We start from the raw sequence: 15,578 nt of genomic DNA, 5'->3' as shown, positions 1-15,578 counted from the left end.
GCTTCTCTCACTTCACTTCTTTCAGCTGTGGTTCTGAAGCTGTTTGATCAGCCTGACTCCGCCTCTGTAGCAGATTATGTCATCGTGTTTTGTCTTTCTCTTGTTCTGTTGCTTTTCTTCTCATCGCTGTCTCAGTGCCTGCCTGGTACACACACACACACACACACACACACACACACACACACACAGACACACAGGCGCACAGAGCTGGACTTCCTCTCCAGTAGAATTGCAAAGTCAGCGTGTGTGAACCAGGAAGTGGATGGTGAACTGGGTCATTGGCCAGCTACGCACACACACACACACACACATTTAATTGCTCTTGCTCTGAGCCCCCAGTGTAACAGTTTTATTTTTAAGAGCTGGAAACTGCTGAGCACCAGTCCCATCCCTGTCTCTTGTGTATTTGTGTAATAGTTATAATCATTTGTTAATATAACCACTTTGTTTTGAGATTTAAACATGATGTCTTGACTCTGTCGTCGTGTTTCTTGGTGTAGGAGCCCTTGACAGCAAAAGGCTCGGTTACCTTTTGTCCTCAATCGACAGTGAGTGACAGACAGGAGCATCCTGTCTGAAGATTGTAGTACATGCCAAGGGTCATAAGTCAGTGATGTCACTGGCTTGGCCTGGTCATTAAAAGCGTGATCACACCCAAATATTACTCCTGGGTTTCCTGTGACTGCCACTCTGAAGAGGAGTGAGGTGGAGTCGGAAGAAGTATAAGGAATAGTTTCTGGTGTTCTTCCAGTTTTTTTTTTTAAATGTTTTCAGATGTCAAACACAACATGGTTGTTGAGAGTTGGAATACAGTACAGATCTCCTGCTTTTAGTTTGAAGGCATATTTAAGAATCGTTTCCATAAACATGAAAGGGGCTTTTTCCTATATTTATATCACAAGGCATCTAATATTCAGCCCTAAAAGCCTAAATATCCTGCAGCTGATTCAGTTTAGAAGATGAGGAACCTCCTGTTTCTGCTGGAAATGATCTGTCAGTTGACGGATTAGTGATTGATTAAATTAGTATAATTGACTCTGTCAGAAACTGCACTGAGACCCAAAAGGACGCATGATCATAGGCCATATTCACACGGTGGCTGTTTGGTGTGGTAAGCTCAAGTGCTGTTACCAAAAGAATAATGTAGAACTGCTGTGTCTTGGTTGCAAGTCATAGAATTGTAGGGAATCTGACAAAAACTAGAAAGACAGTGGATACTGAAAATCTGAAGGGACATTGGACCGCATTTAAAGGTAAACCAACATATTTGATAGCCAGTTAGCTACCGTTAGACAGCAGCTAACAGCATTTGACCACTTCTGACCAAACAGTACTGTTTGATAATGTTACACAACACAATAGGAAAGGCATAAATGAATTCTGAAATATCAACGCACCTCTTGAACACTTTTAATTAAACCCGGCAAAGTAGCTCAGTGTAACGAAGCAGGCATGTCTTGTTGGCCTCTTTATTGTCAGGTGAAACACTCAATGCTAACGAGCTTGGGGACACACTTTCGTTGTGGTGCTGTGTGAACATTACACAGGAATATGTGTTCCAGTGAGCATAATGTCATAACGTTACTGTCTTAACCAGAGCATTTCTGTGGGCCTGTGGAGAGACAGCAGGACAGTTAATGTTACATTACAGGCTTGATTACATCTATAACTGTGTCTAAGATGTGCATTGATATTTCAGAGTTAATTTCTCCCATCCTATTGTGTAACACTACTTCAAATAAGTTAATACTTTGAAAATATGACCTGATCTGGTCTGTCCCCCAGATTTTTATGATCCATTGTCACTTCAGTTGCTGATCAATTTGGAAGCGATTGCATACCTGCATAAATGAATGCAGTGCAAATGTGGTTGTGTGGCTGTGTGTGTTTTTACTGCTCTGATAGATAGGTGATCTGTCCAATGCGTACTCCACGTCTTCCCCATGCACGCTGGGATATGCTCCAGCCCCTTAGGACCCTCCACAGGATGAGTCGGTATAGAAAATGTGTGCCCCCCATCTGCATGCTGACACTATTTAGTGAAAGTGCGATGTGGACTTTGTGCTGCCGTCAGGGAGTTCCCCAGGCTGGCAGAATGCAATGCTGTTTTACAGCCTGGCTTGTGACATGATTGAGATCATTAGCGGTAGCTACATTTAGCATGAGTGGGCCGTAAGTAATACAATGCTGCATTTAGCGCTAACGCAGGTTGCCATAGTTATGGCGTACTGTGTGTCTCTTTCGCTCACCAGAATGCAGACACATGTCACATCTCACTTGCTGTTGTGTTATGTGAAGCTGACAGAATGCATTTCCTCACCTCCTTAATGGGTTAATTTGGGGTTTAAAAAGTTGGGTTTAGGAAATTAGGTTTTTGGTCAGCGGTCAGGAAGTGAGTCACAGCACTGCTGAAAACAGCATTAAGAAAAACTTTAACTTGTGTCTTCTGCACACAAACTATGTGGATGAATAGATTCACCAGCTGTTTGTATTCTAAATTAAAGTTACTGTATGTATTCTTCTAAGGCTACGCCCTTGGAAGAGAGCTGCCTGTCTGCTCTGTGAGACTGCTTGGTCTTGTGTGCACGTCTACTGCTGCAGTGATAGGGCGGTGCTCCTTCTCCATAGACATTTACCTCACTGGTCTTTGTGTCCCACTGTCCCTGGTATCCCTCATATCGTCCTCTCATGTGTTAATGCACCTCTAAGGAAATGATAACAGCGAGCGTGAATTTTAATTTGTCTGCAAGGAAGTAGTCTACAAAATCAAATCCACGTTCTTGATTAATGTATCTGTATATTTGAAGTGGAATTAAGAGTATAAACCACAAATATGGACTGTTTTGGACATCATGCTGTCAGAATGAGTGTTTAACTCACGCTGCCTTAACGACAGTGGAGAAAGCAATGCCTCCCACTTATTGCCGTGTGTCTGTTGTTTTTTAGGAATTGAAGAAGGAGTCCAAAGAGGTCAAGGAAACAAAGAGTGAGCCAAAAGAGGAGACCTCTCAACCTTCAAGGAGAGAGAAGAGTGCAGGGAACGTGGCCAACCTGGTGCAGAGGATGAGCACTATTGGCATCCCGACCGGTGCCTTCCAGCCTCAGCCTCCACCAGCTGCAAAGAGTAAGATGCTGCTTGTTGGTTTTTTTGGTTTTAATTGTCAGAGTTAGCTTGTTATGATCATAATGCAACAATGCTAGTTTTATAATTATGTGACTTCAATTAAAATCCATATATTTCAAGGCAGAAAAACTAAATTCATATAATAATTTCCATTTGTAATGGAAAACATATTAAATGGATGTTTTTAGTCATGTCTTACAGATACAGATGTCCTATGCCTAGTTCAATCAGGGCCAGATATTTCTGGCTGTGCGCTCCTTCATTGTTAAACCATCCCTATGACTTGCATTGCTTGTTTGCAAATACTACCTCTGTTTGCTGTGTGTGAGCTCATCCACGTGTCTGTGTGTTGCACACCCGCACTGTGTTCAGTTTTGCTCATGAGTGCAGGTTTATCTTTGTCTTCTCCCACCTAGCTACTGTTGCTATGTTTCTATTTTTACAGATGCTTATGCTCATTGAGGAATCCCAAGAAAATAGCTCAACCTCAGAGACAAATGCAACTGTTGAACATGATAGTACTGTTAAACTGTGCCAGTGGTGATTATTTCTAGTTTTATGTCATGTACAGCAGTGGTCCCCAACCTTTTCTGTACCATGGCCCAGTTTAATGTCTGACAATATTTTCACGGCCCAGTCTAAAGGTGTAGCAGATAAAAACAAAATAAAATGATAAGATCGGCATTAAAAACTGTGGTATTTTCTCTTTAATAATAATAATAGCAATAATAATGAACGTAAATCCACTTTTTAATCATGTCAAGAGGACCTGGCTGCAGACTGGCACTGTCAGGCACCTCCACTGTCAGTACGGGAAATACATTTCAAAATAAAATTGCGAGGGCACTTCTGGTAGCAGCGCTTTTCTCACTAATGCATTCATTAGATGGATGTATATATTATTCTGTACTGTGTACAGTTAAAAATTCCTACACTTTATTTTATTTTTATTTATATTCTTTAAGACTCAAAAATAAATCAAACAAATTATGTGAAAAAACAAAATAATGGAAATTATTTTTTCTTTCTCTGCGGCCCAGTACCAAATGACCCACGGCCCACGGGTTGGGGATCAATGATGTACAGTATAGTCTTGTGCTGACTGGCAAATAGATTGTATATCGATGATTGAAGGGATGGTTAATGGTTGTTTTTCTCTTTGTCTACATTAAGGCCATTTTAATTAACGTAGTACAAGAACTAAGATGTTCTAAAATGGCATGTGTGCCCACAGAGCCTGATTAATCTGCATGAGTGAGTGAACTTTAAGTCCTCAACCTCTTTGCCATCTCTTTTCTATGGTTCCTGCACCCACACATCCGTTCCCAATATGCCTACTCACCAAAACTTTTCTCTGTGCTCCATAAGAGAAGTTGATATGATTTGGATTGTGATATTAGAGATAAGACAACAATGTTAAATGCATTATAATGCACAGACTCACATCTTTTACTTAGTTTGCAGATACTCCAAAACCCTACCAGGTGCAGCTGTGCCTTTTCATGACCGCAAAATGTAGTAATAAATAGTAGAAAGCACCTAATTAGTTTGCAGTGCTAATCCATTAGTAACTTTGTAAATATTTGTTTTACATTTAGAACTCGAGTAGGATATAAAAGCATGTAATCCAAGTCAACCTAAGCTGTGTGTAGTCAAGTCATGGAACATATGATATTAATAAGCATGAGTAATGCTGCTCCTTGATCTAGTCTAATTTGACCAGTGGAAACACGTGCACCATACATACATCAGATATCAACAGACGTCTCGTAATGGAAGCTTTTATGTGAGGGAAGTTAGTGTGGTGACAAAGCAGAAATTCTGATCATGAAATATTAAACATATACTGCACGTGAAGTAATGCTGGCCTCTTAATGATGGTGCATTGTTGCTTCACCATTACCCCGAGCCTCTCTGAAGATGCTGCGGATGCTTGTTCAGCTCCTGTTTCTCATGCTCTAAGAAACTGTCGGTTTTTTTTTTTTTCTTAAATTTTTGTTTGTATTAGTTTAATCCATCCAAGAGACCACGCTGTCATCTGCAGGTGAGCTCCCCATCGGCTCATCATATCGACGATCGAAGGCAGCGACAGCAGGATGATTGAAAATGTAGATGACTGCCTCAGCCCACAACTGACCTGACCTGAATTTAGGCCCAGTAGCATTCTGAAGAGGGTCATTATGAGATCATAAAGCACAGAAAAGACCAGGGCCAAGATTTTAACCCTTCCGCCGTTCAAATTATGTGACACTGTGACACGTGCTATTACACAGAACAAGGGTCTTTTTTGGGTTTTTGTAGGCCCCATACACATTGTATATAATCTACTTGAGTAGAGTAGACTATTCCTATGTTACATGTACCCCACAGCTCTGTCCCTTTCTTGTGTAACCAGCTTTTCTACTAAAAACTAGCTTTCTAGTAGGAAATCTTTACTTCCTGGTTTTCTTTTACACATTCATGTCAACACTGTTTCCTGCTAGGTTGTTCCATTTTCTGTGTGCGGCTCTGCTTGTTCAGCAGGGCGTGTCCGTCACCTGCCACAGGATCAGCGAGCAGAACAGTCCCAGAGTTCAAGCTAGCCCTCCCACTTGAATTTACACCTCGCTCGCTTTCTCACCTGTCACAGTTCTGACACCACCCCCCTCTGGCATTATAGAGGCGACAGAGACACGCCTGTACCCACAACATAGCTCTTCCCATTTAATAAAAACAAGAACGCTGCCTGGCGTGCAAATGTTGAGGCCACGCTGCGGGTTGTTTAGCCTAACTGGTGTTTTCTGACCCACCTTTCACAGAGCCTAAGAGGAGACAGTGCAAGGTGCTGTTTGACTATCAGCCAGTGAACGATGATGAGCTGGAGCTGAAAGTCGGAGACATCGTAGACATCATTGAAGAGGTACTTGACAGACTGTAAATTTATCTAACCGAGTCACAGTAAGTGCACCTTGTGATAGTTGTTTTCTTTTGAAATGCCATTTCCTGGAACACGCACATTCGGCTTGCCTGACCTTTAAGTGTTTTAGGATAAACACAACTCACAGTTTCAGTTTTTGGTGTGTAATTTGAGACATTCTGGTTGAGGTGGAGTATTACAGCCACTTCATGTATCTAACCGCTGAAGGCACACCAACTGTTAAATGGTTATTTGTGGTGTTGGCAAGTCAGAACAAGTAAAAGACAGGACTGTGCAGTAGGCAGCACTGTGAGTGTATGCAACTAGAAGTGCTAATGATAAGGTTGTTGAAAGGGAAGTGTGAGTGCTATGGTCTTAAAAGTGGTCTTAAAGATGTTAATTGATACTACTAATTGCATATATATATCAACATATAGCTATGTTGATCAAATATCTGTAATGCCTTGTATATGTATAACATGAGTGGCACCAGGGGAGGTTTAGTAGAACTGTGGCAGGCTTCACTCCCTGAGGTAAACAGGACCTCAGAGCCACCAGATTACTTTCAAAAATAAGGAAAAAAATCACATTTCCGTGTCAGATGATATAGTGACTATTTTGTTTGTGCAGGTTGAGGAGGGCTGGTGGAGCGGCACCTTGGCCGGGAAGTCTGGACTGTTTCCCTCCAACTTTGTCAAAGAGATGGATGCCGCTGGTGAGGAGGGAGAGTCCAACGACACGGCAGCAGACGAGACCGGTAAGAGAGAAGCAGCAAATAAGCAGGGCCGGGGCCTTTAACGATTTATCTTACACTGAAAAAAACACTGGAGACGGCATATTGGAATTTTAGTTTGGTTAGACACTGTATCAAAACAGCATCTGCTGCAGTTCAGCAAAGTGAGTTTTTCTTGTTCTCCTTGGAGACAAAAGTGGTTGTTCAGGAACACAGTATAAGAACAGTGCAGGTAAATTCAGTTTAGTCTGTTGAGCGTCAACAACGACTGCAGACATCATTTTTCAGAGAACAGAGATGATTGCTTTGTCTTCTGCCTCATTCAGATATGTATTCTCTGGTTGAGATATCAGAGAGCTGTTTATGCAGAGAATTACTCACCTGTTTTGTAATGTTGTTCTTTGCCATCATGGCCATTAATTTATTGCTAGTGTAGTAATGGAGCTGTTGAGGTGTGATTGCAGCCTTGCTGCAAGCCTCAACAAGAAGTTCAGTATGCAGCTGGACTCTTTTAAGCCTTTTACCTACTAGTTCTATGACTGGGAGCTACCGCAAGTGTGTGTGTCTGTGTGTGTGTGAGAATATCCACATCTTGAGGTTAAATATTGTATAACTACATTTGAATGAATAATAATGTGAGGAAATATTCCAGTGCATATATACACAAGCTCCCCACCTTACGTCTGTTTTTCATCAGAGCTGTGGTTCACTGTTGACATTCTTAAGAACTGTTTTTCTATGATTTAATCTTGAATTTGTGTTTGTAGGAATGTTAAAATGTGAATCTTTGTTTATACACAGATAATTGTAGCACCCTCTGGTGGCTTAAAGGGGAACAAAATGTGGATTTTCTGGACGAATTATGTACACTGTCCTTTCTATGCAGTACTGCAATGGGGGGAAAGCAGTAAGAGATACTTAGATACTTGTGAATTAACTCACCCTGTTGTCTCCTGTCCAGATGGAAGTGGAATAGAAAGCACCGCCACCCCCACATCCCCCCAGCCTGCCTCAGGGAACGGAGTTATAGCTCAGCCCAAGAAGATCAGGGGTGTCGGCTTTGGTGACATCTTCAGAGAAGGGTCGGTCAAACTAAAGGTCCGACTGCCAAGCCCTGAAACAGAGGAAAAAAAGGAGAGAGTGAGTGAGATGCAGACTGGGATTACGAAGCATATATGACACATGAAATGTTGTTGAAAGCACTATGTTTTTTGTATATTTGCATATGTGACAGAAATTATTAGCAACTTTGGTGAGGGAAACGAAGAGACCATTCATTTTAAGATACTGACCATCAAACATTTAAGAAACAGAAATTCTTAATACATTTTTCAGAAATACATCATGTTTTTAGAATAATTAAGACCGATATTTTTCAGTGAAAAGATACAGAGAAACATTGACTACTACTGAAAAATGTAAACTTGTCAATTACACATTGTACTTCTGGAGAGATGTGAAGGGCACATCGTCATCCTACGGTTGCTAATGGATTAGTTACACATTTGGATTGAGATCAGTAATGATCTACTTGCTGAGGAGCTCAATTTGAAATTAAATATGTAAGGAGGATATTTACTAAGAGTTTGCAGCCCTTCTAATTAATGAAATTGCAGTTGTCCTGAGTTACTAAAGGACTGCAATAAGGCTTACTTTGGCTGATGCAATATGTATTTTAAGGCGTGCCTGTTCAGAGGCACAAAGCATCATTGCAGACCACTGCGGCAAAGGAAACCGTTTCTATAAGTTAACATCTGGGAAAAGCAGGTGTAAGTCACCATCACTGTTTTATGTGACTCACATGGAGGAGGAGAGAGAAAAGCCAGGCACATCTTAAAGGGCCAGCATCCTCTGTCAGGACTGCTTGTTGGAAGGTCTAACAGCTTCTGAAACTGCATCATCATCATGTGTACAACCGAGTGCAACACTATGAATGCCGTCCAGGAGAGATGGCTGCGCCCCCCCCCGCCTTCCTCCTAGCGTGGCTGTTCAGAACAGACACAAACTAACAACTTATCCACACAAAGAAAACACTTGACTGATAGCAGCGAAGAATACAGCAGCAAATGAAAAGATTAATCTTACAGCAGCTCTCTGGAACGGCCTGTTCATTTTCACATGACTTTACCTTTCTGTTTCCCTTCTGTGGTCTCTAAATGTGTATTTCTGCTGTCCTTGAATGACTCACAACAGCTCCAATCCACTGAGATATGATGAAGCAGCAAATCAAATGCTTTTTAAGCGAGCCTGTTGGATATATATTTTTTACCTGTTTGTAGAAATAATCTAGATGAAGCCTTTTTCAATCATGAGCCATTCCCTCATATGACATTCAACCTGTGATCTTTTGGTTAATCTGATAAAACCAGGCTGTTTAATATTTCCTCATTCACAGCCTGCAACACATGTCAAAACAACCTGACATCAGATGTTATTTAGCAGGAACATATGCAAATCGGATTAACTGCGATTGGTCATATTTAACATCTGCAGTAGAGGAAAATTAAATACATCGTGGGGATGAAAAATTGAATACACTTGAATGCTGTCATCAGCACATGCACATGACACGCACAGCACATATTTAAGATGTCTTTTTTTCAGTTTTATTTATTATTCTGAAATTGACATACTAGACACAGGGGTAGACCTACTCAAGTCAATGGCCGTTCGATAACATATTGACATTAAGGTGTAACAATTAATAACAAAGGCTCAACTAGTTTAGCGTGTAACTCCGGTCTGAAACTGTCCCCTCTTTTCCCCTCTCTCTCCTCTTCACGACAGCCCCCGCACTCTCTCCCACCACTAACACGGCTTCCTCCACTCTCCTCCACACCTCACATACCACCACATGTCGCATGCTCTCACACTCTCTTCTTCACAGGATATCTCACTTTGGCCCCGATCGGCCCACATAGTCCACTTAACTGCTCTCCCCTCCTTGCCTGCGGTAGCGTCAAGGACATAAAGCATCCTGCTTGTGACATTTTCAGTTTTTGCCTTTTTTGGACATTTTTACTGATTTTCTGTCGTCTGAAAAGTTCTGTTATACACCTGTCTGGTACTCTTAGCAGGTTAATACTATGCAATAATTCTCGTTAGAGCCACAGCATGGTGGTGCTCCTTTTTATTTCCATATCATCTGTGCCTGTGACTCACTAATCATCACTTCCAAGTTGTAGCAACAGGCAGAAAAGGTACATGCTTTCTCTGTCACTGTTACTGTCTTTCAGAAATGACTATTTCTTTCTACATCCTCTGCAATGCCTACCTGGTAACCCCATAATTAACAGCACCATTCATAAGCATTTTTACTTAATTGCTTAGTCATGATCAGATGAGTCCACTCACTGGGTTCAGACACAAACCGTCTCATACACAGGACCCGCCCACATGAAGCCACATATCCACTCATGTGCGATAAATCATTTCCATCTGTATGGTTTGCTTCATTTTAGCCTATCCAATCATTACCATCTGCTGCAAAGCCCGCCCATCCCAACATGACAGAGTCGCAGAGAACAGACGGAGACAGCAAATCCAAAGGTAAAACTCTGACAAAGTATTGAAACATTGCGCTTTGACATGTGGGAAAGTGCATTTAGTGTCACCAGATCATTGTCGGTGTGAGAGGAAGAACAGTTTTTCTGTTTTACTCGTGAAGTTGACGTGTTAGCCTTGTTAGCACGATTCGTATCTGTCATCAGTTACGGCACCGCTGTTTAGTTTGGAAATCATGAAACATCACCTGCAAACACTTCAAACAGATTTAAAGTTTCTAAAAGAATTGTGAACTGTGTGTTGCATGTGTGTGATGTTTGAATGCTAATATCCCTGTGAGATATGTCAACTCTCTGTTCAGACATTTGTGCTCGTGTGTGCTTACATGACTAAAAAATAGCTGTGTCCACGTACGTCCATTATACTCCATTTTACTTTACTTGTTAAGACCCCATTATTTCTGTTTCCTCAGCAAAAGAGTACTGTAAGGTCACGTTTGCTTTCGACGCTACGAACGAGGATGAGCTGAGCCTGAAAGAGGGTGATATCATCCACATCCTGAGCAAGGTACACTATCACTGCTTCACTGCGTCGGGCCGAGTTGAATCTGAGCCAGAGAACAGAAAAAAGCACTGAGCCATTAACTGAACCAACCTGCTAGATTGGTTGTCTTATGTCATCCTTGCTCACAACTGCAGAATTTCTCTTGAAGGTTGTTTAATAGCCCAGTCAGTATGAGCCTCTCTAAGTCTTGTCTGACTATCACTGCCTGAGCTCTAAAGGTACAAAGTCTTCCGAGTGCTTTTCATTTCTTCAACATGAATTATTGCTACGCTGGATAGAATGAATTAGCCACCCGCTAGGCCGTCATTGCTCTTAGAATAAAACGTAGTGGCAGTCAACAAAGTTTATGACAACTTTCTACACTTAAGCACATCTGAGTGAATGAAGATACAGACCCGGCAGTTGCAGAATCGTGCCTCATTTGAGCACAATGTCAGAACTTGCATTGTTGCATTTGCAACACATTTGCCCATCCCACTGCAGAGCATACTCAGGAAAGACAAAACAACTAAATGAAGGTCTGTTGCTGTGGAAAAATCAAAACAAGTAGCACCTTTTTATTCTGAACTGAAGACATCAAATAATTTAAACGCAACATTTCATGTCACCCATTAGCCCTACAGTCTCTGCTGCACTCCCTCCTGATGACCAGTAAGCTCAGCTATAAGTAATAATATAGAAATAAGTGCCAACAGGGCACATGGAACATTAGCACTAGAAAAAGAATGTGCACTTTCACCTTCATTAGCAATATTTCCTGGTCTTTATCTACTGATTAACAAGGAGAGTTTAAATGGATGTACAGTGTAGGCTGATCGGTAGCTGTAGTTTAGAGCCTGTAAGATGACATCAGCTCTGTAAATGGGTAGATATAATGGGTTAAGTTGGGGCTTTTCCTACTGGGACTTCAGTGTTCCCAGTGGTTAGATAGTATCCTGTATTAGAGTCCATTTGAAATCAACAGAACAGACTTGCAGATGCCTTGTAAAAGACATGTGCAGAAGATATGTACTGATCATAGAAAGGATTGAATAGAAGGAACACAACATTGATACAGATGTGTGTCCTCAGATAACGTAGAATAGAGCTTGTTTAAGTTTAAAGAGCGAGCAAGAGAGAAGGCTGACACAGAAGCGCCACTAATTACTGATCACATGTCTAATCTGTGCCATGAAAGCACCAAAAGATGCATTATTCAACAGAACTGGATGAAAAATGAAAGCAATACGAGTGGGAAATGGCAAATGAGTTGGTTGCTTCATCTGTGCAGCTGATCTGCTGTTAACAACACACATAATTGATCTACTCACAGAGTAACCCTCTTGCTGGTACTGCAACACATCTGGACAAAGTGACTCACAATATGTTTAAACAAAGAAAGGAATAACTTATAAAATAAATAATACAAATAATTAAGAATTTGTGATGCACAGCTTTTCACAAAGCTTGTAAAGTTTCCTCTCTCAGCTACTCACAAAACATGGATTTTTTGGGGCTCATTTGCCACCTCAGATAACTTTTCTTTTTTTTATATTATAGTATTTTCTCACTTAAATCATTTAATGACATAATAAAGCGCCCTCTAAAGTGACTCACTGTCAGCAGTTCAGCATCTTCCTGTCACATCTCTGTGTTTCTGTAAAGCCCCATTTTTAGTCGTCTCAGCGTAACACTGATTTAATCCAGAGAATTGGCCCTAAGTGCTTCCTGCAGAGTCACTGTATTTCAGGAGAAAATGATCAAGCAAATGAACGAACAACCAGCCAGCAGATCCACAGACTCTGCTGGCTCAGTTCAGCTGCCTCTGACATGTTGTTGAGGTATGATGACTCTGACTCTGGCTCAGGGGTTGCTGTTAAACAGCAGGAGGATGGTGACACATTAGCGTGACTCCTTCAGTTTCCCTGCAAAGACTAGTTTAGGAAGCTACCACCACCTAGTGGAGCCGGCTGAGAAGTTCTTGTAATACGATCAGCTGTGTGGTTCTTATTTTCAGCCCCTTGTTTTAAGTTCTGGAGACATTATTACCTCATCCTAGTACAGGATGGAGTCGTTTGGGACGTTTTTTGGTGCTTTTCTTTTGAGTCTGCTTCTTGCTGCAAGATAAATGAATGACAGACACATCAGACAGAAAGAGACAGAGCAAAGTTTCCAAAGTGCTGACTGAAATCTTATCACCATTTCTTCTCTAACAGGACACAGGGGAGCCCGGCTGGTGGCGAGGGGAAATCGGGGGCAAAGAAGGAGTCTTTCCTGACAACTTTGTCGTGCAGTCTGAACCAGAGAAAGAGGTGATATCAGAGAATGAAGTAAATGAACTACTTTAGATGATTAATTGTAATTTTTTAGCAACTGTATGCCATCACTGTAGAGTATTTTATGAGGTGAATGATTCTGCAGTCATGACACTACTACTGCAGCCTTAAAGGAATAGCTATCTTTTAAACGTTCTGCACCTCTGTTAATGTTTTGAGGTTTTCATGAGTGTTTTTGTCTCCCTCTACTGGTACTGGTGTCTTATGTCATGTGTTAATGGGACCTTTGATATTCTGTGCATCTGGAAATGTTACGTGGTTGTGGTGGGTGTTGTGCTTACAGTGCTCGGGCCCTGCAACAACAAACAAAGGGGACTAGAATAGGAATATTCCCTCATAGTTAACTTGTTTTTAATTTAAATCAATTGCCATTGTACATAGAAATCTTAAAAATGTTGTTTGGTGCATGGTTCCTCTGCTAAGAGATGAAACCAGTCAAACAGATGTTTGAAATGTCAGCATTTCAATTAAGTTTTTTTTACTTTTTCAATGATGGTCTTAAAAAGCTCAGAGCAAAGGCAGAAATCCTCTTTGATTTTTTTATGCAGGCTATTCCACATGGCTAACAAGGCTTCTTGATAATCAGGCAGATGCCTTATTGCTGAGACTTCTCTGCCAGGCGCCTTTAATGATTGTGAAGCAGTCATGTTAATGGTGTTTGAGCAGACTGTGAAAGTACTGTCTGGGTGTCTGTTCTGTATGAAGGCTAACTGATTTCTAATCCCTATTGTCCTCCATGTTCACCTAAAGGACCCTTGAGGTGTAATTACTGGGATGTGATTTGCGTTTTTCCACTGCTGGTAATCCGTGATCCGTGTCCATGTGTTTATATTTTAGACTCCCACGTCAAGGGGCTCAGTGAAATCATCACCTAAGCAGGAATTGGAAGAGGTAAGCTCTCAGTGCCTGAGTGATTATTTCCGTCATGCATTTTGAATTTTCTGAATTCTGAACAAGGTTAACTGTACCGAATCGATTGAAGCTTGGAAACTTCATTCATAAAGCTGATACTTGAATTCTAAATCAATGTTGAAATGCTGCACAGCTTTGTTTGTTTGCATTTCTCTTCATTCTGTTTAAACCTGGTATTTCTGCACAGTTGCAGATACAGACTACACCAATATTGTTAGTATTATACAATTTGACGGTCTGCTCCAGACTGGATTCTGAGTTAAAAAGCACTTTCATTTGAAACGTGATTAGAAGACTAAAGGCCTGATTATCATTTTATCACTATCTTATGCCTTTATTAGATCAGCCTGCTGCCTACATGCATTATGTTGACAAATCAAACAAGCTATACTCCTATTATATATTATGTACTCTTACTCTCACTATAAGAAATTTGATTAATAAAATAGACAAACTCATGTAATCAAACCACTCACTTTATTCAAATTGAGGATTTTGTTCAGGGAATTTATGGGTGCCGGGGGTGGATGAACCGGTCACGTCAGATAACATTACTGACAGAGGCAAGACGTTACTGAATGCAAGATGCTTGTTATTAAGCAACAGGTCAAGCAGCTACATTAACTTCTGAACAAGAGGCAAGTTGGGGCAGCAGAGGAAACTACTCAGGAGAATAAGAGTTAGACAAACTGCTGGCCCACCTTGTTATACCTCCGGGGTAAAGCCATTGATTGTATTTTTAGCCACCAGGAACATGACAGGCCGACGCCCACATAACAGGTAGGTTTTGCAACACTGGTCAAATGATCAGGACAGAAACAGGGGAAGGCACAGACATGTTCATACAATCAACCACTCAGATTCCCACATGTTCCCTCTGTCCTCCCGTTTTTCAAAAGCAGGCGTGAAATCATATTTCATGTAACCTGTGTTGATTGCCAGTTAAGTGTTATTTAATGCTTATCAGCATTCAGTTATTCAAGCTGTGATACTTCACACTGAACTGTGACTCAGTGAGACCTCTCTGTATACAACATATTTCTCTACTGCCAATAAGAAACAATTAAAGGTGTTCGTATAAGTGTTAATGTATGAAAAAAAGGCGTATTCCTGTGAGTATGATATAATACGTGTGTGTTATATAATATGACTGGATTGCAATTGACTCGCTTATTTAATCAACATCAGCAATCAGCCCATCGTTACTGATAATGCAGCCCACGGGGTCTCAGACTGTACTTGCCACGGAAAGAGATTACAGTGGTAATGATGAAAATGACAGTAGCCAGAGACATTAGAAGAGAGAGTGTTTTTAAGCCTCTACGTTATTGCATAAACTCCCATAATGACCCCAGCCACAGGTCTACTATTAGTGATGCTCCTGGCACTGCTTCAGTCAGACATACGTGTCACGTCTGCTGGTGCTGCCAGCTTGAATCAAGGTAACTCCAGTGGGTCAGATCACACTTTGACAGTAAATGTTACTGAGACCGCAGATGAAGAACATACATGTCACGTTCAGATGGTAAT

The 15,578-nt window shown here is 41.2% G+C and overlaps 1 protein-coding gene across 2 annotated transcripts in view; it reads left to right on the top strand.

The window, feature by feature from the left end:
• Positions 1 to 15,578, top strand: part of LOC121621762 (CD2-associated protein) — a 56,039-nt gene that overhangs the window by 18,630 nt on the left and 21,831 nt on the right. The window contains exons 3-10 of one of the 2 annotated variants that reach the window (XM_041958371.1): positions 2,947 to 3,124; positions 5,923 to 6,023; positions 6,651 to 6,777; positions 7,715 to 7,893; positions 10,215 to 10,302; positions 10,730 to 10,824; positions 13,017 to 13,130; positions 13,974 to 14,027. In XM_041958371.1, the coding sequence (XP_041814305.1) occupies positions 2,947 to 3,124; positions 5,923 to 6,023; positions 6,651 to 6,777; positions 7,715 to 7,893; positions 10,215 to 10,302; positions 10,730 to 10,824; positions 13,017 to 13,130; positions 13,974 to 14,027 (936 nt within the window). The remainder of the gene's footprint in view (positions 1 to 2,946; positions 3,125 to 5,922; positions 6,024 to 6,650; positions 6,778 to 7,714; positions 7,894 to 10,214; positions 10,303 to 10,729; positions 10,825 to 13,016; positions 13,131 to 13,973; positions 14,028 to 15,578) is intronic. The other variant, XM_041958372.1, reaches the window with a different exon arrangement.

Source organism: Chelmon rostratus, chromosome 18 (genome assembly GCF_017976325.1).
Source record: "Chelmon rostratus isolate fCheRos1 chromosome 18, fCheRos1.pri, whole genome shotgun sequence".
NCBI classification, from domain to species: domain Eukaryota; kingdom Metazoa; phylum Chordata; class Actinopteri; order Chaetodontiformes; family Chaetodontidae; genus Chelmon; species Chelmon rostratus.
The sequence above is the reverse complement of the archived record's forward strand: the minus strand, read 5'-3'. Positions and strand labels throughout refer to the sequence as shown.